General features: G+C 38.8%; 2 protein-coding genes across 3 annotated transcripts in view; one reads left to right on the top strand and one right to left on the bottom strand.

The window, feature by feature from the left end:
* ABHD18 (abhydrolase domain containing 18) overlaps window positions 1-8,706 on the bottom strand; it is a 39,816-nt gene extending 31,110 nt beyond the window's left edge. The window contains exon 1 of the mRNA XM_060089026.1: window positions 8,481-8,706. The gene's annotated coding sequence lies outside the window, so the exon portion shown is untranslated. The remainder of the gene's footprint in view (window positions 1-8,480) is intronic.
* Window positions 8,707-8,908: 202 nt separating this feature from the next.
* Window positions 8,909-27,384, top strand: part of MFSD8 (major facilitator superfamily domain containing 8) — a 42,519-nt gene continuing 24,043 nt past the window's right edge. Inside the window, exons 1-3 of one of the 2 annotated variants that reach the window (XM_060105845.1) lie at window positions 8,909-9,017; window positions 18,590-18,681; window positions 23,456-23,499. In XM_060105845.1, the coding sequence (XP_059961828.1) occupies window positions 8,953-9,017; window positions 18,590-18,681; window positions 23,456-23,499 (201 nt within the window). In that variant the 5' untranslated portion in view covers window positions 8,909-8,952. Of the gene's footprint in view, window positions 9,018-18,589; window positions 18,682-22,123; window positions 22,617-23,455; window positions 23,500-27,384 lie in introns of those variants that run through there. The other variant, XM_060105853.1, reaches the window with a different exon arrangement.

Here is a 27,384-nt window from a genome sequence, read left to right as displayed (position 1 = left end):
CTTAAGGCACCAACCTCTTAAATGGCTTTTTCTGACTGAACGATTTTAAAGATTTGTTATGAAATTATACACTATTTTCAAGCTTTCCTTAATTACACGTCTCTACATATTTTACAACTCTGCGGTATTCTAACATTAATATAGTTTGCTGAAAAATCCTTTGCTGTTGCCTAGTGAAGTCCAAGTACAATAAGAATTATCCTATAAAGTATGAATATCCAGACCCAAACTACCAGCAAAGAGCTATGATGAAAGGCTACCATCACTTGAACATGTAGAGAGGCTGCAGAGATAGTGCAGATAGGTAAGGTTTGGAAACATTTTCCCAAGTAAAGATTTAGGAGTTCACTACAGTTTGTTGTTGTTGCTGTTTGTGTAAATTTTTTATAACCTGAAGTATAACTTAAGAGTAGAAATCATAAGTATAACTTGATTTAGTTTCATAAAATGAACAACCTACATTTTATCTGTGATGATTATAGTTAAAGGTGGTAGCAAAAGAGCAGGAAAGGTTGTATAGAAAAATCGAAGTTTTAACTGAGTCTTCAGAGATTCGTTTATATAATCAAACCAGTCCATTGCACCACATCCAAGAGAACTCCCTAACACACTGCAGTTAAGTGGAAAATTCAGGTTTTTTTAATGTTAACTTCCTCTTTCTCATTGGAGGTCACTTGGGATTTTGCTTAATGGGGGTTCATAGTTGGTACCTCTATCATCAAACTGAGTACTAATGCATCTGTGAAAACTATTCTTAGCTTGCAAGCCATACGAAAAACAGGCAGGTTGGCTCATAGGTCATAGTTTGCTTACCCCTGAGCTAGAAAATCAAGTAAATCATAGGTATGTCACAAACGTCACAATGCAAAGATACAACTATAAAACCCTATATTTATTACAATTATAAATTATCCAAATCCTATAAAATAGCATAAGTACAATGCAGGTATTGATTTTAAGAGAATTCATTATGTCACAGTGTAGACCTAAAATTTGTATTCGATCTAAAATAAACACTAGTTTTTTAATTAGCCATGTTCTCTCCGTCTTCTTAAAATTTAGAATTTGGTAGCTAAAAAGTGGAAGCAACCCAAGTGTCTATCAATGAATAGGCAAAATGTGGTATATATATATATATATATATATATATATATATATATATATATATATACCTACAATGGCACATTATTCAGCCTTAAAAAGGAATGAAATTCTAACAAATGCTACAACACTGATGAACCTTGAGGACATTAGCCTAAGTGAAACAAGCCAGTCACAAAAAGACAAATACTGTATGATTCTACTTTTATGAGGTACCTAGAGCAGCCAGATTCATAAACAGAAAGCAGAATGGTGGTTACCAGGGGCTATGGGGAAGGGGGATGGAGGCGGGTAATGGGTATACAGGTTCAGTTTTGCAAGTCGAAAAGAGTTCTGTAGATGGATGGTGATGACAGTTGCACAACAGTATGATTGAACCTAATACCACTGAACTGTACACTTAAAAATGGTTAAGATGGGGCCTCCCTGGTGGCGCAGTGGTTGAGAGTCCGCCTGCCGATGCAGGGGATACGGGTTCGTGCCCCGGTCTGGGAGGATCCCATATTCCGCGGAGCGGCTGGGCCCGTGAGCCATGGCCGCTGGGCCTGCGCGTCCGGAGCCTGTGCTCCGCAACGGGAGAGGCCACAACAGTGAGAGGCCCGCATACCGCTAAAAAAAAAAAAAAAAAAAAAAAAAATGGTTAAGATGGTAAATTTTATGTGATGTGTATTTTACCACAAAAAAATATGAAAAAATTTTAGAAACTGGAGTTAATTTGATAGCTTCTCAACAAAATTTTTCAGAGGAAGTAAATTGACACTTTCCCTCTTAACAACTTCCTCAGTAAGCAGTTCATTATTCTATTGACCCTAGAACAGAATTCAAGGCTCTTACTATTCTCTTCAAAAAACACCACTGCATAATTTAAATATTTGAAGGCTTCACTGAGACCTTTAAATAAAAGAATTTGAAAAACAAATTTTGAATCTAGTTGGTTCTCCCCCACTCCCCCAATCTTCTCACTTTCTTGAGGATTAGTTCCAAGAACACAGGCTACTTGCATTTCTGCTTCAGGGTGTCATCTAGCTTCAATCAAGGTGTTTGCTGGGCTGCATTCTCATTTGGAAGCTTGAATGGAGAAAAACTTGCTTCCAGACTCACTCAGGTTGCTAGCAAAATTCATTTCCTTGCAGCTATGTGACTGAGAGCTTCAACATTTTGCTGTTTATCAGCCAGAGGCCATCCTCAGCTCCTAGGGGCTATTAACATTTCCCTACCACATGGCTCTCTTCATAGGAAGTTCACAACACGGCAGCTTACTTCTTTAAGGCCATCAGGAGAGTGAGAGTGAGTGTGATAACAAGACGAAGTCTTAATGTAACCATGGGAGTGTTATTCCATCAACTTTGCCATATAACATAACATTATCATGGAAGTGACATCCAATCACCTTTTCCGTATTCTTTTGGTTAGAAGGCAAATCAGAGGTCCTGTCCACACTCAGAGGGAGGGGATTACACAAAGGAGTACACATCAGAGGATAGGATCATGAGGGCCATCTTAGAGACTGTCTGTCATGCTGGGAGAAACCAATTGTACACCTCAGCCTTTGAGTTAGATGTCTGGGCTGACACCCTCAGGGCTTTCAATGGCAGAGGTGAAAATTACCATCCTCTTATTTTCCTACCAATAGGAAAACAAATAAATTCCTTAGACCTTAATAAACATTTGTTTACAAGCGAGCTGTTGAAAGTTTGCCTAAATCATGTTTATATATTTCCACTCACTCAAAAACACTTGCCCAGAAAAACAAACAAAAACCCCCCAAAATAGAAACCCTTGCATCTTAGTATTTTTTTGGTAGCATTTTGTTTTTTACTCACTAAACAAAGGATAAAAGGCAAATTGGCTTCTGAATTGCTGTCCTCATTATGTACATTTTCTAATTTAGTACAATTATTTTTTAAAAATTAATTATTTATTTATTTGGCTGCACCAGGTCTTAGCTGTGGCATGCGGGATCTTCATTGCGGCATGTGGGATCTTTAGTTGAGGCATGTGGGATCTTTAGTTGTGGCATGAGAACTCCTAGTTGTGGCATGTGGGATCTAGTTCCCTGACCAGGGATCGAACCCAGGCACCCTGCACTAGGAGTGCGGAATCTTAGCCACTGGACCACCAGGGAAGTCCCTAGTGCAATTATTAAAATCAAGTAAGTATATATAGTATATGTTTAAATTGTTTGACCAGCTTTTTCATTTTCTTTTTTTTTTCTTTGAAGGGTAAATGTCAGTATGGTATAATAAAGAATGTATCTGGTCCTTGACCCCAGTTCCTGGGGTGGAGCTCCTAAAACTCTTGGAATTTTCTGAGTGATAGGAGTGTCTTTATGCTAATGAAATGACTCATGGTGGGACCCTAGATAGATTCAGGATAATTTCTGGCTGGCCACTAGAAAGACCAACCATTTGATTAGAGGGCTGACTTTGGGCCAGCCTGACCTCTAGGAGGGGAAAAGAGCTGGAGACTGAGTTGAATCACATGGCTAAGGATCCAATCAATCATGAACACCCCAATAAAAACCCTATAGACACTGAGGCATGGTAGAGCTTCTTGGTTAATGAACATATGTTGGAGGGTGATGTGCACTGACTCCAGGGTAAAAGGGAATGGAAGCTTCACATTCCCTCTCATAACTTGCCTTATTTGTCTCTTCATATGACTGTTGCGAAATTACATCCTTTATAACGAAGTTAGAAGAAGTATAGTATAGTGGTTTACTTAGTTCTTTTGAGTTGTTCTAGCAAATTATTGATCCAAGGGGGTTACAGGAACCCCCAAATCTGTAGCCAAGTCAGTCAAAAGTCTGGCTGGCATCAGAAGCAACGGCATCTGGAGAACTGAACCTTTAACTGGTGGGACCTGCACTGACTCCTGTAATCTATGGGTGATTAATATCAGAGTTGAATTGAGTATACCCAGCTGTGGTAGAAATGGAAGAGTTTATTCTTTACCCAAATAGCAAAATTCTGAATTAGTGTTCTGTATTTCAAATAAGAGACCAACTCTTTTTATATATTAAGAAATGCAACCCTATTCAGGGGGGTTCTAGAGCATAAGGAAAAAATTCCAAGTGATGAATGATGATTTTAATTATTTTACTCTTTGTGAAACTGTGCAACTCAGATTGAGACTTGAACCCATGGGCCAGGGCTTGCACCCAGCCAAAACCCGGACTGGGACTCGAACCCACAGTCTTTTAACTGAGATCACACACCTGGTCTCAGGACTTAATGAAGCTCAGGTTCTTGATGTCTCACTGCAGAAAGAATTCAGGGAGAGACAAAGTGAAAGGTAAGAAGTGTGTGATTTTTTCTAAATTTTTTTATTTAGAGAGAAAATTTTTTCTAAATTTTTTTATTTAGAGAGAAACACAATCCACAGAGTGTGGGCCGTCTCAGAAGTCGAGAGCAGCACCAGGGTATGGGATTGTCAGTTTTTATAGGGGTGGGTAATTTCATAGGCTAATGAGTAGGAGGAGTATTCCAGCTATTTTGGGGAAGGGGTGGGGATTTCCAGAAAGTGGGCCACTGCCTACTTTTTGACCTTTATGGTCAGCCTTGGAACTGTCATGGCGCCTGTGGGTGTGTCATTTAGCTTGCTGATGTGTTAAAATGAGCATATCCTGAGGCTTCAGGTCTAGTGGAAGTCGACTAGTCTGCCATCTTGGACCTATTTGGTTCTAATCAGTTTATGTCATGTCCTCGGGCTTTGCCATTCTTTTAAAGGTTGTGCCCTGCCCCCTTCCCTCCTGTTTCACTTGGGTCTTTCTGGAATTGTTCAAAAAATAGTACTGATACATTTTCATGTACATTTATTAAACTGCAGGAGAACAATGGCATGTCATTACAACACAGGACTTCATTATCTTTTGCAAGTATTATAGACTACTTATTTTCTCTACAGTGGCAGGAAAAGAATGGGGGGCCAATATCTTCCTTTGTAACATCCATGGCTTCAAAAGCAATATGCATATTCCATGTTAGTGTAAAAAAGAACAAGATTCCAACACTCATGTTTTACAGTAAGAAGAAAAGAACTAAACTATTCATGAGACAATCCATTTTTCTACACAGTATTCTTCTGGGGTGGTAACAGATAAACAAGCTAAGGCAAACATGCAAAAGTATAAAGTTGCCAGAGAATAGGAAAAGACCTGAGAAAAATGAACTCTTCAAGTATTTTGTAAAGTTCTATATTTATTAGGTGCCTAAATTGTTTAGGCTTTCTAATTTTCAACCCTATACTAGGAAAGCTGCTGAACCACTTTAATTTCATGTAATATAGGCCATAAGAGTCAGCACTCCAAATCTAGAGCCAGCATTTTCCTTGCTACATTTACCTGACAGTAAACAACTGACCAATCATGAACAGAAAGCAAATCAAACACACACATAGCTTATGATAATCTTCGTTCTGGGAGTCTGGGGTTACACAGATCTTCTTAAATCCCATTTCAGCCCCAAGAACGATATAAAATACCGGGTTTTCTGGGATGCTCTAAACATGTAGGTCTTTCTAGGCAGGGTTAACTGCTATCCAGTGCCACCATGAACAGATCATAATCCAAGCCCAGGGTAAAGATAACTCTAATATACCAAGAGGAGGCCCCATCTGGAGCCACATCAGATACTTTTTAAAGTCCCCACATTAAGCTGAACTGACACCAGTGAGCTTCTGCAGAAACAGGACCCACTTTTGCAGTGGGTATCAAGCCAAACTGACACAATTGTCATCTATACTTTTATATAGACAATGAAAAAAAGAAAAACAAAGTGAAACAAATATAGAAGTTCTAGTACAGTGCCAAGGAATGAAAAGTCTTTCTTAGAAATGAGCTCTATTGCTAAAATGACACTCAACGTCTATTTATGCCATCCAGTACTTTTATCGCCTATCACTCAAGTACTTAAGCATTTAAATGCAACACTAATTGTTCTGGACTTTTATCCTCATATAGTTGATACATATATCAAAGGCATATATGAAATTAAAAAAAATACCACCATGTATGACAACTTTACTCCACAAAAAAAGAAAAAAAACTTTACTCCTAATTTTTATCTTATAACTTCACTTTTAAATCACTTATTTTCAATGCAAGTTTAAGTAGCAACTTACAGTAGGGTTTAGATACACTGATATCCACTATTAAAATCTATTACCCTACCTCAACAAATTTAATTCCTTTTCATCTTAATTTGGAGAAGAATAAGAAAACAGGAACTTTGTTTATTTGTTTGGAGAGGTATCTATTCTAGCTGTCTATCTATCTATTCTATTCTAAGCAGTCATCTACGGAAATACAACAGGTAGACTGTCTCATATGCTTATGTGAAACATTTAGCAAATAATCAAATCTCTTTTCAAATTTAGTTCTTCTTTTCCATGGGCCTTAAAAGAAATAATTAGGTTTTTAAACAAATTTTTTAAATGTTTACTGTGGATGTTGTATGTTTCTAAGAAATGATTTGTTCCTTTTTTTTAATTGATACAATACACAGAGCTTATTTAGATTTCACCAGTTGTACATGCATTCATCCCATGTACTTCTGCCGTCTAAAGTCATCACTTGGAGGCAACAATGGAAAATAGCAGTGTCAGAAGACCTGGGTTCTTCACTAGCAGTGTGACCTTGAATAAGCCACCTTTAACTATAAAAGGGGAATAATAGCTGGCCTAATACATAATAGCAAATTATTTCATTTATATAAAAATTGATTACTTGTTTTGAAATATTTTAAGAGATATGGGAAAAGAATCTTGACATTCTTTTTTTAGGAAGACTGGTGGTGAAAAGCACAGGCTTTATAGTCAGGAGTCCTGTGTTTCTTGGATTCTAGCTCTGTTGCTAATTGGAGGTGTGACCCTAGGCAAATTATTAATCTCCATACTTTCTATTTCCTTGTATGCTTGAGACAATCCCACCTCAGAGGATTGTTGTAGGGATGAAATGAGGTAATTCAATAAGTGTTCATTCAACATATATTTATTTAGTAATCATTCTGCTTGGTGCAATACTGGTTAAAAGTTCCTTTATCAAATACACACACACACACACACACATATGCCATACTCTGTGCTAGACTCCAGAGATATTAAAAAAGAAGCTGAAGATACAGTAAAGCAACATTATGACAAAAAAATGCTAATTTTACCCATGTACCTTCTTGGAAACAATCACAGGAATCTGATTTTTTTTTTTTTTTTTGCGGTATGCGGGCCTCTCACTGTTGTGGCCTCTCCCGTTGCGGAGCACAGGCTCCAGACGTGCAGGCTCAGAGGCCATGGCTCACGGGCCCAGCCGCTCCGCGGCATGTGGGATCTTCCCGGACGAACCCGTGTCCCCTGAATCGGCAGGCGGACGGTCAACCACTGCGCCACCAGGGAAGCCCTCTGATATGTTTTTGAGAGCTGTTACAAACAAATTTGCAGGACTGAATCCAAGTATACAATGTCAGGTCTGGATTCAGAAGATAATTCTGAACTAGTAGAAAACACATTTCAAGTTTAGCTGTTCACCAGTGGAATGTGTCTAACAGGATACACACAAGGTCACAAACAAGACAAAGATCAGAGTCATGGCATACACCATACAACACATAACCAGTATAGTGCCTGGCATAGGATAAGTGCTCCTAAATATTGATCGAAAACAACTGAATTTGGGTGTCAACTCTGACACTTTCACACTGAGTGATTCTGGGTAAGTTATTAACTTTTCTAAGCCTTAGTTCTCTGTAAAATAGAAACGTGTCTGCTTTACCTGTCATAGGACAGTTGTGATCAAATGAAATCACATAAGAATGTATCTAATGCTTAATAAAACAGTAATTGTGACACACATGACTACTGCTACCAATTAGCTTACAAGCCTGCTTGTAGGGGTAAGACGTTAATATGTAAGCACCAGGAAAGGAGCAGCACCAAGATCTACTGAAAACAAACAGAAACAACCCAGAACTTATTTTCTAAAAATGTCATTTTCCTTGTGATGAAAAGATCTGGTCATTGTCAAACTGGTACTGTGGCTTTTCTAACCCCCAGGTTACAGCAGCAGGCTCTGCTGAGTGGCATCTTGCAAGGCGGAAGCTCTCAGTCCACGCAGGCGGCGGTGGGTTCGGATTTGACGATCATCTTCATGCCAGGTCCTAATAAGGCACTACGGGTAAGGTGCCTTTGTAGTTAGCCGAGCAAGAAAACCACAGCGCGTAGCCACCTCCACCTTCCACAGGGAGAAGGGACAGCCCGCCTGCCCACCTCACTCGGCCCGGGACCCCCGCATCTCCCGCCAAGCCTTGCGCTCTCAGTCCTGCCTACTGGCACGTAGGCAATCGCGGCAAGAGGCTTGGGAAGCGCGGCCGGGACCGTCTACTTACTCAGTGGCCGCTTGGTGGGCGCCTGCTGGCCGAGACTCCGAACACCGCGGCTCTCTAGCCTCTCGGGACTCGCCTTCCTTCTGAGCCCTAACCGCAGCTACAGCAGCCTCTCCAGGAGCTGAGAAGCGTCGAGGAGCTGACAGGGAAGCTGAGGAGGAGGACGAACCCTGGGCGGGGTGGCTGTTTGGACACGCCCCCGAACCCTCCCCGGCTCTTCCGCGCTTTGTCCCTGGAGGCGGAGAGGTGCGTACCCTGGAAGAGGATAAGGACCCGCCCTTAACCTTCATCATCCTCTCGGCACCGCCCCTCCTCCTGCGGGCCCCCGCCTCTGACCTGGGGTGCTCCGCCCACTCTGGTCGCTGGGCGTGCACGCGCACTTGCTGGCCTGTTTTGACAGCTTCAGGCCGCCTGGAATGGGAGGGAGCAGGAGGTATCGCGAGAGTTGGCCCCAAGCCTTGTGGGAGCTGTAATTATGGCGAGCTTGGGGGTAGAGGCTGAGCAGGAGCCACTCTTAGGCCACAGCATATCCGGAAGCAGGTGAGCGGATGTTGGGGGAAGGCCTTCTGACCCTCCTGCGCTATTGGGACTGGTCCCTTTCCCTGCGTCAGGCTTTGTGGGCCGAAGGAGGGGTGCCAGGGTGGCGGGAGCTGGCGGCAGGTTGCGCGAGACTTGGAGATGCGCTCTCACTTCCGCGGGGCGCCTTGAGCCGGCGGGTTCTGGTGAAGGTGTTGAAGAAACGCAAACTGCCTATTGTACCTTTACTCCAACTCTGATGAAGCAACCAAGCCTCTGCATTTGGCCCTTTACAGAACTGATTATACGTTTCACACAGTTTTATTCGAGACTTGAAGATACCGGTCTCAGTATTCACTTAACTAATTGCCTCATAACTTCTTGATCCTTTTTTGCAAGTAAACCTAAGATGAGCTCCCCTTTGTCCTATGTCAAATGTATAAATAAAGACTATTTTTTAAGCATTTAAGGGATGAAGTGTATTTTGACACTTATTATTCTGGTTATTTTGACCCTGGAATTGTTAGAGTTTGTTTCTTACTCTGCAGTTATGTATTTAAACCTTTAGGAAAACGAAGTTGGGTATTATTTTAAACATATATAATTATTACAGTAAATTAACTAAATTCACAGGTAAACTTCAGCTGTCTATGACAGCTGTATATATGTGGAGATATGTCAGTCCCAACATCCCAATTCATCCCACTGCCCCGCCAACCATAAGTTTGTTCTCTGCATGTAAGACTCTATTTCTGCTTTGCAAATAGGTTCGTCTCTACCATTTTTCTAGATTCCACATATAAGTGATATCATGATATTTGTTTTTCTGACTTACTTCACTCTGTATGACAATCTCTAGACCTGCCCACGTCTCTGCAAGTGATACTGTTTCCTTCTTTTTTATGGCTGAGTAATATTCCATTATATATATGTTCCACATCTTTATCCATTTCTCTCTCGATGGACATTGAGGTTGCTTCCATGTCCTGGCTGTTGTAAATAGTGCTGCAGTGAACATTGGGGTGCATGCATCCTTTCAAATTATGGTTTTCTCTGGAGGTATGCCTAGGAGTGGGATTGCTGGATCATGTGGTAGCTCTATTTTTAGTTTTTTAAGGAACCTCCATACTGTTCTCCGTAGTGGCTGTACCAATTTACATTCCCACCAACCGTGTAGGAGGGTTCTCTTTTCTCCACACTCTCTCCAGCATTTATCGTTTGTAGAATTTTTGTTGATGGCCATTCTGACCAGTGTGAGGTGATACCTCATTGTAGTTTTGATTTGCATTTCTCTAATAATTAATGATGTTGAGCATCTTTTCATGTGTTTCTTGGCCATCTGTATGTTTTCTTTGGAGAAATGTCTGTTTAGGTCTTCTGCCCAGGTTTTGATTGGGTTGTTTGTGGTTTTTTTTGATATTGAGCTGCATGTGCAGTTGGTATATTTTGGAGACTATTCCCTTGTCAGTTGCTTCGTTTGCAAATATTTTCTCCCATTCTGAGGGCTGTCTTCGTTTTGTTTATGGTTTCTTTTGTTGTGCAAAAGCTTTTAAGTTTAATTAGGTCTCATTTGTTTATTTTTGTTTTTATTTTCGTTACTCTAGGAGGTGGTCAAAAAAGATCATTCTGTGATTTATGTCAGAGAGTATTCTGCCTATATTTTCCTCTAAGAGTTTTATACAATAGTATCCAGCCTTACATTTAGGTCTTTAATTCTTTGAGTTTATTTCTGTGTATGAGCACCAAACCTTTTTTAAAAATCACTTTGTTTGAAACCCTTTGGAAAATCTATTTGTCACGTCCCCGATTTACTAAATGGAATATATGGAATGTAGTTTTGCTTACATTTTATCTTGAGATCATTAAAATGAATGTCACCACTGAAATATATTGTGATAGAGTGACAACCTCCGGGCCTAATAAGGCATTTGGGACTATGTGCTGCTATACTGATTTGTTCTACAGTGCTATACTTTTCACATCTATTTTTCATTTTTCAGCCTATTCCGTTTCTGGCAGACTGTTCCTCATCATGTTTTTGTTATCTGTTGGCAACCTCTGTTTTTGTTGCTGTCTGCAGACTTCTCTTCTCCCGACTTTTCTTTGGGACTTCTAGTTTGCTGTGGCTTTGAAAATCATGTATCTAAGCTTAATAGAATTGTAGGGAGTTAGGACATGGAAGCTCTGACTGAAAGCTAAAGATCTCTCGTATTAATCAAGTGCATGAGCTTGAGTACATGGACTTTGTGATTTTTGGATTTCTCAGCATTGTTTTTGCTTCTTCCTAATTCTTGGTTGTTTTCCAGATAGATTTCAGGATCCTTGAGTTATGGTTAGATGTATTCTTATGGTACATTCTGTCACTTTGTCCAAATAAACCTACTTTAAAAGGGGATTTTTTTTCTTTCTCTTATGTTCAAGTAATTGATGCTCATTAGGGTCCATTTAAATTCAGATGTTCTGCCTATCTGAATTTAATCTCTAGATTTAGCATTTTTAAAATAAAAAGGGAGTATTTTGAGAATAATTCAATAAGTGTACTGTCTTTAAAAACGTAGATTCCCTAGTAAAGAGAACATATGTAAAACTAACTGGCAAGCCCTGTTCACTTTGAGTAAATTGCAAAAACATGAGTGTAGTTCACCACCAACCTCAGCCTTTCATCAAGTCCTCAGGAATCCCCACTGACCCTATCCATAGAATTTAAGAGACCAGGGTTGGCAGACTTTTCCTATAAAGGCCCATATGGTAAATATTTTACGCTTTGCAGGCCAGGAGGCAAAATCAAAGTTATTATATAGGTACTTAGATAACAAGAAAGAAAATAAATTTCCACAAAATTTTGTAGTAATGATATTTAAAATGTAATAATAAATGAGTACAATTTTTTGTAATACAAGACTAATGATGAGAGGAATAGAATTCTTGTTGTGGGGGGAGTTGGCATTTTGTTTAATTGGAGCTCAAAGTTAATGTTTTCTGTCATGAAATTGATCACAAATATTCATCTGTAAAAACCATTCTTATCTCATGCGCTACACAAAAACAGGTGGTAGGCCAGATTTGGCCTATTAGACTGTAGTTTGCTGATCCCTCTCTTAGAATATCCTAAAGTATTATAGGTGCTTAAAATTTTTCTTTGCAACGTTAGCCTAGTCTCTGTAAAGCAAATATTACTAGAACTTATGATTGTATACAAGATACTTTTATAGAACATTCTCAATTTATTTCTGTCTTTTAATTTCTATAACTTTTACACCATTACACTATTTTGTCAGTGACCACACACTGCTTTCTCTTATCCTCTTTCAATACGGGTTCTTTTTTGCTGTTCAGTATTTCACAGATGCTCTCTCTGGTAAAAGTACAATTTTATTTTTCCCCTCAGTAAATCCATGTGTATTCCTCATAGTTTTTGAGTCGCAACTTTGATAAACATGCTATCATTTTATTTATTTATTTATTTTTTGGCTGTGTTGGGTCTTTGTTTCTGTGTGAGGGCTTTCTCTAGTTGTGGCAAGCGGGGGCCACTCTTCATCGCGGTGCGCGGGCCTCTCACTATCGTGGCCTCTCTTGTTGCGGAGCACAGGCCCCAGACGCGCAGGCTCAGTAGTTGTGGCTCACGGGCCTAGTTGTTCCACGGCATGTGGGATCTTCCCAGATCAGGGCTCGAACCCTTGTCCCCTGCATTAGCAGGCAGATTCTCAACCACTGTGACACCAGGGAAGCCCCATGCTATCATTTGAGGTAGAGTTTGTAATGAAAATTTTGGACAGGACAAAACCCTTTAGCATTGCAACTTTACTTGAAGGAGAATCTCAAATGGAGAACTAATACCAGAATACAGCAATGATAATATAAAGGAATAAAAATATTAAACAAATCACGTTGGAATGTAATAAAAATGGTAACTTGATTGAAGGACAGTTATATTCTCCTATGTTCCTACTATCTCCAACAAGGAAGAAAGATGCATTTCTTCACCAAAGTTATACTTTTTAAAAAAAAATTTTATTTATTTTTTGGCTGCGTTGGATCTTCATTGCTGCGCATGGGCTTTCTCTAGTTGTGGAGAGCATGGGCTACTCTTCATTGCAGTGTGCAGGCTTCTTATTGCAGTGGCTTCTCTTGTTGCAGAGCATGGGCTCTAGGCACGTGGGCTTCAGTAGTTGCAGCATGCAGGCTCAGTAGTTGTGGCACACGGGCTTAGTTGCTCCATGGCATGTGGGATCTTCCCCGGCCAGGGATCGAACCTGTGTCCCCTTCATTGGCAGGCAGATTCTTAACCACTACACCACCAGGGAAGTCCCAGTTATACTTTTTGAATTAAAAAGAAGGAAAAGTAGGCTTCCCTGGTGGTGCAGTGGTTAAGAATCCACCTGCCAATGCAGGGGACACAAGTTCGATCCCTGGCCTGGGAAGATCCCACATGCCGCGTAGCAACTAAGCCTGTGTGCCACAACTACTGAGCCTGAGCTCTAGAGCCCGCAAGTCACAACTACTGAGCCCATGTGCCACAACTACTGAAGCCTGTGCGCCTAGAGCCCATGCTCCGCAACGAGAGAAGCCACGACAATGAGAAGCCCGCACACCGCAACAAAGAGTAGCCCCCCTCACCGCAACTAGAGAAAGCCTGCACACAGCAACGAAGACCCAACACAGCCAAAAATAAATAAATACATAAATAGATAAATTTATTTTTAAAAAAGAAGGAAAAGTAAAATTTTTATTTTGAAACATTTTAAATCCGTACAAAAATTGAAAAAACAGTGCAATAAATACCTGATTACCCTGTCATTGTTAGCCTTTTCCACACTGCTCAAATCTTTCTACACACACACACACACATACACACAACCACCCCTCTTTTGCTAGACTACCCAAAAGTAGGTTGCAGACATTATGGCACTTTATCCTAAATATTTGAGTCTGCAGCCTACATCTCCCCAAAACATAGACATTCTTTTACACAGCTATGTCACTGTTACCACAGCTAGAAAGACACTACTAATTCAAAATATCATGTACTATACAGTCTATACTCATATTTTTCCAGTTGTTCCAAAAATGTACTCTACAGCTATTCTTTTTTTTTTTCTTTTCTGGTATGCAGGCCTCTCACTGTTGTGGCCTCTCCCGTTGTGGAGCACAGGCTCCAGACGCGCAGGCTCAGCGGCCATGGCTCACGGACCCAGCCACTCCGTGGCATGTGGGATCTTCCCGGACCGGGGCATGAACCCGTGTCCCCTGCATCGGCAGGCGGACTCTCAACCATTGCGCCACCAGGGGAGCCCTCTACAGCTATTCTTTTTTAAACAGGACCTGATTAATGTTCAAGCATTGATCCTTATGTCTTTTTAGACTCCTCCAACCTAAAACTGTCCCCTGACCTTCTCTTTTGTTCTTACTAACATTGAATGCTCTGATAAATCTAGATTAGTTTTCTGTTTTCTTTGGAACATCTCATATTCTGAATTTGTGGACCATTTCTGGGTAGATCCTGGTCAAACATTTCTGGCAAGAAAATCTCATGGCTTATGTTGAGAACATCCCAGTGTATTCTCTCAGGAGGCATTGGATGCCAGGCCATCCCACTGTCGGGGATGCCACGTTTGACTACTTGGTTAAGAGGGTGACTGTTATATCTCTCAATTATAAAGGCTCATTTTCCATTTTCTGATTATTGGATCGACAAAAGAGTGATACTTTGAGTACTTTTGACCTTCCAACCAGTTATTTTAGGATTCACTGATGATCTTTGCTTTCATCCATTATTACATGGAAGGTAAATGGTGATTTTCTATCATCCCTTCAATATTTAATAGCTGTCATTAAAAGAAGAAAGATTTTTGACTGACCTTCAAGTCAAAGTCACTCAAACAATATTATTACATTTTTTTCAGAATCGGATTATTTACTTCTCTTAGTTCCATAACTTAGATAAGATATGAGCAAATTGGTTACTTGAAAAGGTTCAGGCTTATTTTAGTGATAGTTCTCATTCATGATTATCAGTTAGATTTCTGATCTCCAGAAAATAAGAATGAGTTCATTAAAACTATAATAGTAACCCAGTACTTTAAAGTGATACCAGAATTCAGTGCTGTGGGATTGAATGGTGTATACCTTTTGCTGATATGTAGTAATAGCAAGTCCCCTACATACGAACAAGTTCCATTCTGAGAGTGCATTCGTAAGTCCCTAGGTACCCAATAACACAATTGGCTATGTAGTACTATACTGTAATGGGTTTATAATACTTTTCACACAAATAATACATTAAAAAAACAAACACAAAAAATAAAGAAAACACTTTTAATCTTACAGTGCAGTACCTTGAAAAGTACAGTAGTAGAGTACAACAGCTGGCATACAGGGGCTGGCACTGAGTGAACAGGCAAGAAGAGTTACTGACTGGAGGAGGGAGAGGAGGTGGGAGATGGTAGAGCTGAAGGATCGTTAGCAATAGGAGACGGAGGGCAAGCTGCAATTTCACTCACACCTGATATTGATGGCACAGGTTCTGGTTCCTTGCTGGATTCAATTCTATCTACCTCCTTGAAAAAAACGATCCAATGATGTTTGGGTAGTAGCTCTTTTTTTCTCATCATGGATGACACGGTAGCACTGGATTGCATTCTGAACGGCTGCTGCAACCTTCATATAATGTTCTACATTCAGGTCCTGTGCCTCACAAACTAACAGTGCCTCCTCAAATAAAGAGAATCCCCTTGCCATTTCCTGCTACGTGAATCTCTTCGGTTCTTCAGTTACTTCTCCTTCCTCTTGTCTCTCTTCGTCCTTTCTCTGGGTCTCCAGTTTCATCAGGTCTTCCTTAGTAAGCTCCTTGTGTTGCACAACAAGGAGTTCAATGAAGTCGTCCTCTTGCAGATCTATCTCCGGCTTCTCGCTGAGGGTCACTAAGTTGCTGAAGACCTCTTTGGATTCCTCATCCAACTTCTCAAATCCATGAAAATCGTGAACAAACTGCAGGCAAAGTTTCTTCCAAACCCCATTCATGGTGACGGCCGTAACCTCACGCCAAACAGTCAATGTTTTTTGTGGCCTTGTAGATGTTATAGTCCTTCCAAAACTGTCACAAGTTTGTTCCTGATTCGTCAGTCGCCTTTACTGCCTGACTAAAAGTGTAACGTGAATAATATTTCTTGAAAGTGGCTGTAACTCCCTGGTCCATAAGTTGGATGTGGGACATAGTACTTGGTGGCAGATGTGCTACTTTGATGTTGGGATGAAAGTCGTTCATGAATGGGGGGTGGTCTGGAGCATTATCAAGCAGCAAAAGAACATTGAATGGGACGTCCTTCTCCAAGCAATATTTCTCTACCTCCGGGATAAAGTGGTGGAAAAACCAATCCTGGGAAATGGCCTGTGTAACCCAGGCTTTGGGGTTACTCTTCCACACAACAGGAAGAGAGCCCTTGGCTATATTTTTAAGGGCTCTTGGGTCCTCTGAATAACAAACTAAGAGAGGCTTCAGCTTCATATCGCCAGAAGCATTGCCACCAGACAACAGAGTTAGCTTATCCTTTATTGCTCTATAGCCTGCCATTGACTTTTCCTCCTTACTGATGTAACTTTGGTCTGGCATCCTCTTCCAGTACAGTCCTGTCTCATCCACAATAAGAACCTGCTTGGGTGAGTACGTGCCTTCATCAATAGTTTCTCAAAGCGTTTCAGGAAATTCCCAGGCAGCTACTGTATCTGCACTCGCTGCCTCGCCACTTACTTTTACATTGTGAAGGTTGGCTGTAGCATTGAACTGATGAAACCAGCCATGGCTGGCATTAAAAGATGCACCCTTTGATTCTTCACCGTGTTTCTTCTTCAAGTCTTCATAAAGTCTTTTGGCTTCCACTTGAATCAGCATTAAGCTGAGTGGGACTCAACACTGATACTGATCCTGCATCTACACCCTGAGAACTTTCTCCATCTCCATCATTTTTCCACACTTCTTTGATATTATTGTCGACATCATTGGCACATCAGACTTCATGTATTCCATGATCTCATCCATGTTCTTAGAATCGTGCTGATGGTTGAACGATTCATGTTATAAGAATGAGCGACGTCAACCATCTTTTTGCCTCGCTCCACTCTCTCAATTATTTTCACTTCTGTTTCTATCGTTATCACTTGGCACTTCTTTGCGGTACCAGACACATCACCGCTGATTTTACGCTTGCTTCCGGACATCCTGGGCTTGAAATAAAGATACTGTACTACTGTACTCTATACAGTACTGTACAGTAAAGTACACAAAAGCACAACCACTTTTAGAGGATGCACACATGTGACACTGTTTGCCAGACATGTGAACTAACATGTGTTTGGACATGCGAACGCATGTTCGCATCTTTGAAAGTTTGCAACTTGAAGGTTCGTGTGTAGGGGACTTCCTGTATCTGCATTATGTATTCCAAATTTCAATATATTGATTTGCAAATACGAGCATCTGGGGTTCTGCTATTTTTCAGGTATGCGACATTACAGTCTATTTTTGTGGAACAGCGTATACAGTGTTAAGCACTTCATATATATTATACCAGGAACTGATATATCTGGCACATAATAGATCTAATAAATGTTATTTCTTTTCTTCATTCCCTCTCTAACATTCCCAGTCACGTCACATTTAAAAAAAAACATAGTTTCTTTTTTGAAGACTAACAGTTCGAAGTCTATTTTAGAAAATAATGTTGGAACATAAGATGGCATTTTGTCTGTTGTGCTTGTTTTAATTATTTGAAAGCATAATGCTTATATTACGGTAAATTTGTTAACTCTTTTTGTGTGCATATGTGAAAATGTAATGGGTACACATGCTAATGTTATCACCTGACAGAGGTAGGCTACGTGGTTAACATACTTTCCCTTAATCCAGGTCAAGGGTGATAATGAAAGGTCAACCCAGTCTGGAGGGGCCTTGGTCTCTCTTTGGTCCACTAACAGAGCTTGTCTGGTAACCTGTGTTGGAGCAAAGGCAAATGTTTCAGGAAATCCCAGGGTTATGAATGTCTTAGGTCACATCAAACCTTCCTGGTGTCACCTTTATATTAATTTTGCTGAAAGTACCCAACTAAAATATCTTCCTACAGCAAAGTTAATTTGCTGTCATCAAGTAGAGCATGTCATAATGATGACAGTTATTATCATTTAATAGTTACTAGTTGTATATCCCACCTGTAGGAGATCTAATGGTTGTAGCTATTTTATTTTATTTATTTTGATATACTTTATTCATTTTGTCAGTTTAGCAAATTTAAACATGCTTGATTCATAAGTTTATAGCATGCCAACAATAGCAAAATAATTGGTTCACAAAATGTTTTGCCTTTTTAAGCTGCCTCATGTCTCCCAAGTTTCTATGCACAGTGATCCATAAATATAATCCATGGAAATTAAAAGATATAATAATTACTTATAGATGAATTAGTATAGTAAAAACCAATATTAGTAAATTATACCTCTATCATATAATTTTCATGACTTTAGGAGAGAGAAAATAAAATTGTGCCACAGAAAGATTTGCATGTACTGAGATAACTTTATACTACTTTTTTCTTCTTTATACCTAGAGAATGGGATATTATAGAAACTGAGGAGCACTATAAGAGCCGATGGAGATCTATTAGGATTCTGTATCTTACTATGTTTCTTAGCAGTGTAGGTAAGTATTAGAAATTATACATAATTTTTAAACTTTAGATAAAAAATATTTTAATGTCATTTAATTAAAAATTATTTTTTTATTATGGTAAAAACCACATAACATAAAATGTACCGTCTTAACCATTTCTAAGATCAGAGGTGTTAAATATCTCTACATGGTTGTATAACCAATCTCCAGAACTTTTTTATCTTGCAAAATTGAAACTCTATACCCATTAAACAACAACTCATCTCCCCTTCCCTCAGCCACCATTGACCATCATTTTGCTTTCTGTTTCTATGAACTTGACTACTCTAGATAGTTCATATAAATGAAATCATACAGTATTTTTAATTTTGTGATTAGTTTATTTCATTTAGCGTAATGTCCTCAAGGTTCATCCATGTTGTAGCATGTGTCAGAATTTCCTTCCTTTTTAAGGCTGAATAATAGTCTGCTGTATAAATTCTAGGAGAGGGAAAACTTTTCCTTTACTTTGTTAGGTTTTATAGCTAAGAAAGTAAAGGAAAGGTTTTTAATTTGGGGCCTGCAAATTAAACTGACAAAAGGCAGATCAACAGGAGAAAAGCATAAAAATTTATTTGATGTTAATATTTTTATGTGAGATATGGGGCTTCATAGAAAAGTGAAAACCCCAAAGAAAGGGTTAGACTCAGGGACTTATATACTATTTTAACAAGGGTCTCTAATTATGGAGAGGTGACTAGACAAAGAAAAGGGGCTGGCTTTCTAGGGATGGTAAATTGTGGGAAAGTGACTAGGAAATACATGGGGTAACTAATGGAGGATGAGGGTTATTTGAGTAAGGTTTGTTTGTGCAGACTCATCTCAGCATTGATGCTCCATCTGCAGTGATAAGAATGTTTTCTTCTTCCTGGTACTGGAGGAGCACATTTCTCAGGGGAAATCTATGCCCAGTTTTTAGGCAGAAAGGGGGAAGACAGAAAGCCCTTCTGTGTCTGCTGTTTGTTAGTTGCCTTCAGCTCAAAATAATCAATATGCCAAAGCAGCATATTTTGGGGTAGCATGTTCTGATCCCCTTCAGTATATACCACATTTTGTTTATCCATTTATCTGTTGATGAACATTTGGGTTGATTCCATATTTTGTTTCTTACAAATAGCTGCTGTGAACATGGGTGTGCAAATACCTCTTTCACATCCTGCTTTCAGTTCTTCTGGGTATATATCCAGAAGTGGAATTGCTATATCATATGATAATTCTATTTTTAATTTTTTGAGGAACTGCTATACTTTTTTCCATAGCTGCTGCTGCATTTTACATTCCAATCAACAGTCAGGGTTCAGATTTTTCCACATCCTCACCAACTCTTATTTTATGTTTATTTGACATTAGTCATTCTAATGGGGTAGTAGCTTATTGTGACTTTGATTTGTATCTCCTTGATGATTACTCACGTTAGGCATCTTTTCACGTGCATATTGACTATCTGTATATCTTCTTTGGAGAAAGGTCTGTTCAAGTCCTTTGCCCATTTTTTTTTTTTTTTGTGGTATGCGGGCCTCTCACTGTTGTGGCCTCCCCCGTTGCGGAGCACAGGCTCCGGATGCGCAGGCCCAGCGGCCACGGCTCACGGGCCCAGCCGCTCCACGGCATATGGGATCCTCCCAGACCGGGGCACGAACCCGTATCCCCTGCATCGGCAGGCGGACTCTCAACCACTGCGCCACCAGGGAGGCCCCTGCCCATTTTTTAAATAAGGTTTTATGTTGTTGAGTTGTAAGAGTTCTTTATATATTCTGAATATTAATCCCTGATCAGATATATGATTTGCAAATATTTTCAACCATTCCGTGACTCTTTTTTTCACTCTGATGATTGTGCCCTTTGATTCACAGAAGTTTTAAATTTTGATGTAGTTTAATGTATTTGCTTTTTACTTTTGTTGCCTGTGAACCTCATTTAACTTTTATATTGACACATACCAATAGTAAAGTCCAAGAATATTGATCTGTATAGCTTGATTATTTTAACCTATTAACATTATTTCTGAAAACATATTTACTGAAAAAGTTAACCTTTATGAGGAAAACAAATTTAATATTAAGAACTGTAATTATGTTAAAAATGATAAGGAATGAAAATATATAGGAATTCTCAATACTGTGATAGTTTATAAAGGAATGTTTTAGGGAATCAATTTTTTTTCCAAGCATGGACTCTAAGTCCATAGGCAATAATTTTACAAATGGTTTCTTTCCCTGAGATGGATTTAGTGAAAGTCATTTGACTAAGTTGTTTTCCATATCCTTTCCATTTATCCCAGGTCACCCTCTTGTTCTCTCTCTCTTGCCAGTCTTCTTTATGATTCAACATTGAGTAAAAATAGATTTTAAATAAAGCTAAAACTAAAGAAAAGTACAAAATAAAGTTTTTTGGATTGTATATCTATTATTATGCTTTCCACAAATATCAGGAAAAAATGTTGATTCAGGTTGGCTTGAACAGTAATTTGTATTTTCTTATAAGATATCCATAGCGGGACAACTCCAGGTGAAGTTCACTGGCTCTGCTTCTGAATAAGTTTTTTGGTTTTGCTCTCTTCTGCATATTGCCATCATTCTTAGGCTATAGGAGGGATGCAGCAGCAGTTCCATGTGTCACATCCTTCCACAGTAATTTTTATTGATTGAAAGGGACTTATTTTTTAAACCTCCAAAGATATGAGGAGTCCTTTCTTGGAGGTCCCAAAGTAGACCTCCCCTTATTTTTCACTGGTCAGAATTGGGTTACCTGTTAATTTCTAAACCCATCATCAGCTGGGATAGTGAGATCTAATCAGGATCTAACCTCTGGATTTTGGGGTGGACACAGTGTCCTCTAAAGCCTGTGGCTTTGTGGAGGAATGATGTATGATGTATACCTCAATACAACCAGGATTCTATCAGAGAGGAGGAAGGGGGCAAATGAATGTTGTTTAGGTAACAATCTCTGCAACAGATTGTTTTTTGTTTTTTTTTTTTTTAGCGGTACGCGGGCCTCTCACTGTTGTGGCTTCTCCCGTTGCGGAGCACAGGCTCCGGATGCGCAGGCTCAGCGGCCATGGCTCACAGGCCCAGCCGCTCCACGGCATGTGGGATCTTCCCGGACCGACCGGTGCACGAACCCGTGTCCCCTGCATCGGCAGGCAGACTCTCAACCACTGCACCACCAGGGAAGCCCCAGATTGTTTTTTTATTTAAAGCACTTCTAATTTTTGTACTCATTTATCTAAAATATAAGTAATAATTTCAAATTTAACAGAAATAAGTTTTTTAACTTTAGATTTTAATTGGCATGTGAAACATTTTACCTGTTTACAAGTTACTTGATTGTGAGATAGTAGTCTTATTTTCAAACATTAGTTGATTCTTTTCATCAAGTCAATGTGTTAATTCAAAATACACTAAGATGAAACTAATAATTAAATTATTTTTTAAAACAGACTTTTAAAAAGGAATGTAGTACTGATACTGCTACAACATAGATGAACCTTGAAAGCATTATGCAAAGAAAGAAGCCAGACACTAAAGACCACATATTGTGTGGTTCTATTCATATGAAAGTCCAAAATAGGAAAATCTATAGAGACAGAAAGTAAATTAGTGGTTGCTTAGGGCTTTTGGGGAAATGATAGAGGATAGAAGAGTATAGCTAAAGGGTCCAGGGTTTCTTTCTGAGGTGACTAAAATATTGTAAAATTGACTGTAGTCATGGTTGCACATATCTGGCACACTAAGAGCCATTGAATTGTACACTTTAAATGGGTGAATTCATTGTGAATTATATCTTAATAGAGCTGTTTTTTTTTTAAAACAGCCTTGATAGAATTGTGATTGGATGTGCCTAATATTTAAAATTGACAAAAAAATTGGAGTTTATCATTACAGTTCTCAAGCAATAAAAGCTAGCAGAGATAATTTTCTTTTAAGGTATGCCCATCTTGAGAAATTCTGGTTCTTTATAGCCACTGCCCCCTTTAAAGATCATTTTCCTTCTTCTTAGTCCTCCCTGCAGTGAATTATCTCTCCCAAACAACACAGATTAGAAGTCTAGCAATTCGTCTATAACAAAGTAGCCTTATCTCCATTCACTTCTGCTATAAAAACTTAACAAAGCTGTCAGTAATTTTCTTTTCTTTTTTTAAAAAAATAAATTTATTTATTTTTGGCTGCATTGGTTCTTCATTGCTGTGCGTGGGCTTTCTCTAGTGGTGAGCAGGGGCTACTCTTCGTTGCAGTGCGCGGGCTTCTCATTGCGGTGGCTTCTCTTGCTGCAGAGCACGGGCTCTAGGTGCACAGCTTAAATAGTTGTGGCATGCGGGCTCAGTAATTGTGGCTCAGCTCTAGAGCGCAGGCTCAGTAGTTGTGGCGCATGGGCTTAGTTGCTCCACGGCATGTGGGATCCTTCCAGATCAGGACTCGAACCCATGTCCCCCTGCATTGGCAGGCAAATTCTTAACCACTCTGCCACCAAGGAAGTTTCAGTAATTTTCATTTACAGTAAAGACACGTGAATAAGGAGAAATAGGTCCTCTGCTTTTATTATGTTAATTGTGGTGAGGGACTGTCATTATATATATGTTTTCTAGCCTTTAATATTTATTTTCCTTTTGATAAATAAAACCCCATTGCTTAATAAATTAGACATTTGTGGTCATAAGTTTGTAAATTCAGAATGATGTTTTAAAATCCATGCTATAGTTCAAAAATTTGTATCTATAGTGATGAAATTATTATAAGCATAAATAACAGAATTTGTCTCTTCACAGGATTTTCTATTGTGATAATGTCAATATGGCCATATCTCCAAAAGGTTTGTGCACTTTATTCATCTCTTATGTAGCTGTAGTAGTAATAACTCTTATGTAGTTAAGAGTTTTCTAGAGAGTCTCTTTGGTATTCTGAGTTAATCTTTATTAAAATAACTTGAGATAATAATTCTTCAAAAGAGGCTTATAAGTAAGGTAACTGTATGCTTTATTGTGCAAACCAGAGCACTCTTGAAGTGAAAAGAGTGCTTTAGCAGGAAAATAGGATTATATCCAGACAATTGCAGGCAAATGTAGATGTATGGTCACCTACTTATTAGCCACTTTCCCATCCCATCCACACCCCTTCCCGAATAAAAAGGAAACTAAGCTAGACATAGTCTGAATTCCTATAATGTGTAAGTGATATTGCTATCGAATAACTTGATGCTTTCTGATAGAATTAATTTGGGATGTCAGGTGACAGTGTGAAAAGAATAGACAATATATGTATTTTGATGCTGTGGTTACTACATGGGAAGGAGGGAGTGACAAGAAGATGCAAGTTTGGTGGGTACTCTGACATCAGTTGATCATCAGTTGATGATCAAGTCCTGTCAATTCTACCTTTTTAAAAAATATATTTGACATATAACTGTCAGTTCTATCTGAAAATTCCAGTAATGAATTTATTAAAAATCAGTATTTAAGTTGAAGACATAATTATTCTATAATAATATTTCAGTTAAGGTTCTTGAAGGAGTTCCTCTGTGCTTCCTAACTCTTCTTCACTCCTTATCCTGCTACAATCTGATTAACTCCTCTGCTACCCTACAACTGCTCTTGATGAGGTCTCCAATGACTTAATCGCTCACCAAATAGTAGATACTTTTCAGTCCTTACTTTAGGTGACATTGGGGTAGTGTTTGACATTGTTGTCCTCTCTTTGCTTCTTGAAACTGTCTCTTAGCTTCCATGACATTACTCTTAACTCTTTATTCTTAAATTATTTTGTGTATTTTTCTTTATCAACTTGCCCCTTATATTTTGGTTTTCTCCAGAGGAGAGAGAGAGAGAGAGAGAGAGAGAGAGAGAGTATGTGTGTGTGTGTGTGTGTGTGTGTGTGTGTGTGTGTGTGTGTGTGTGTGTGTGTGTGTGTGTGTTTCAGCCTAGATCCTGAGCCTTGGCCAATATTAGATCTATAGCCAGTAATTTATTATATCATGTACTTGGATGAACCTAAGGTCCTCAGATCTTTACACTTTTTCCTCCTTTTTTTTTCTGGAGTGTTTTCCTTCCCTCCATCTCTCCTTTCCTCTGCCATTCCCTTCCTCCCTTCTTCTCCACTATTTTTTATTAATTCTTCAAGGCTTTGCTCCAACGTCACCTCCTCTGAAAAGCCTTTTCTTACTGTCCCTCACCCCAGTTGGCATTAGAAGGTTTTCCTATGTGCTTCCATATCCCTTTATCATTAATACTTATCATTGAGTGTTGTAACAGCATGTTACAGAGAGTTTACCTAACTTCTCTACAAGATTGTTAGAATGGTTGGATGGCTTCAATAAAAATAGTAGACACATTTGATGAATATTTAGGGTTTAAAAATTATACCTATTATATAAGAAATTTATTGACATCTTATATTTCATTTTAGATTTTTAGGTTTTATAATTTTTAACTTAAAAATACTATTTTCTTATGCTATCTTTTAAAAGAAATATAGGAAAAAAATACACATTTTACTTTTTAGTGATTTAGTGCCACATTTTCACTGCCATTTTGAAAATTAATTTAAACTAATTAAAAATTTATTTTACATGAAATCATTACTCATGACACTAAAAATTCTTTCCATACTGGCAGAATTATTAGAATTGGAACAGAATATTTAACAATTCTGGAGCAATATCTTCTGTGCTAAAATATGTATTTCCATGTATCAAAACTCTTGATTTCTATGGTCCCTGTATCTAGTTTGCTTAACCTCAAAATTCTCAAAAGAAAGGTATTTACAAAATTGGGTCTACTCAGCATAATAAGTTGAATTTTGAAAAGGTACACTCCTTTCTCCAGATATTTGTAATCTCTTCAAAGGTAAATTTATTGAGAGCACATGAACATATCCCTAGTTCTTCGGCAAGACAAGCATAACATTTTCACCAAAAACCTTGTGAGTTAATTTTCTCAAGTTATTTCATAATAATATTGATAGCTCATTGTGTGCCAGGCACAATACTAAATCTTTCATCTAAATCATCTTTTGATCTTTATAACAACTCTGTGAGATGGTCATTATCACTCCTGTTTAACAGATAAAGAAACTCAGACTAGAGAAGTTAGGTAGCTTGCCCAAGATCACACAGCTAGAAAATGGTAGAATCAAGCCTATCTGAAACCAAAATCTGACTCTACAGTGCTATGTTACCTACTGTCTTAAGATTTTTCATTCTTTTTAAAAAATGTTATTTGTTTATTTATTTTATTGAAGTATAGGTGATTTACAATGTTTCAGGTGTAAAGCAAAGTGATTCAGTTATACACACACACACACACACACATATACACATTCTTTTTCTGATTCATTTCCATTATAGGTTTTTATAAGCTACTGAATATAGTTCCCTGTGCTATACAGTAGGTCATTGCTATTTATCAAAATTTTCATTTTTAATTTAAGGCTACTATCTCTTTTACGATAATATGTTACCAAGTATTACTTAGCTTAAAAGTCATCTGTGAGAAAGATAAAAAGCTAGGCCAAAACCACCCCTCTAAAACCCCCAAACAGTAAGTTATCTGTCTGAAAGGAATTTGGCACTGCTGTGAATCTCTGATTTGTGCTTCTGGCCCTGGCTGATAGACAGCTATCAGCCCAGTGATTCCATAGCCTGTGTTGCCCAGAGTTGTGATTGATTTCCAGGAAAACTCATATTCTTAAACCCAGATTTTAAATTGGAATGATAGGTTATCTATAGGCCCAGGGACATAGTGGGACTACTCATGCATGTTACAATAAAATATAATAATAAAACCGACATATCAGTAAAAACAAAATACCAAGAAATACTAATTTTTTATGTATAGGTAACATTCATTTAGTGCATACTATAGGCAGACATGACCCTAGGCACTATACATGTCTTGACTTAAATAATTCTCATAACAACTCTGTGAAGTTACCCCCATAAAGAATTAAAGCATGCTGGTGTTTTTCCTCAGCTACTCAAAAATGTAGGATTTTTCAGAATCAGATAAGTAGAACTTGGTTTGGAAACTCCTTGATGGCAAGAACTGTGTTTATTCAATTTGTGTTCATATTGCCTCACACAGGTTTTGTCGCAGAGAAGGCCTTAGTGACTGTTAATTGGATGAATATGCAATAATCTATAAGTAAATAGTTGAGGAGGCTTGGAACACATCTCAGCTCCCATAGCGAAGCATTAAGAGTTCTAGAACTTTGACTTTGTAAATATTATTAACATGTTTAGAGAAGAATATTTTGAAATACAGTACTACGCACTGTGGACTTTTTTTTTTTTTAAGAGAAGAGACGGATCTAACTTTCACTGAAGTGTGCAAAACCAAACAAGTTTACAGATTATTACCATACAATATGAGTGGGTAAAAGCCTAAGAGCATGATGTGTGTGTGTGTACGTGTTCACAGGGGAGAGAGAGCCAGAGGGAGAGGGAGAGAGGCAGAGAGAGACAGAAGGAGTGGGGGCTGGGGGAGAGAGAGACATACACACAGACTGACACAGACAGACAGACATGGGGGTTAGGGAGATGTTGCTGATCCAGACTAAAGAGATCCTGGAAGATTTCCCAAAAGCAGTTATATCTGAGCTGAGTTTGGAAGGCCTACAGAAACTGGTCACCAGAAGGGGCAGTCTGGGCCACGGAGTAGGAGTTTGGAAAGGCATTCCTGATGGAAGGGGCAGTAGAGGATCC

Source organism: Mesoplodon densirostris, chromosome 1, assembly GCF_025265405.1.
Source record: "Mesoplodon densirostris isolate mMesDen1 chromosome 1, mMesDen1 primary haplotype, whole genome shotgun sequence".
Lineage (NCBI taxonomy): Eukaryota > Metazoa > Chordata > Mammalia > Artiodactyla > Ziphiidae > Mesoplodon > Mesoplodon densirostris.
Note: the sequence above shows the minus strand (reverse complement) of the source record. Positions and strands in the feature narration are given on the sequence as shown.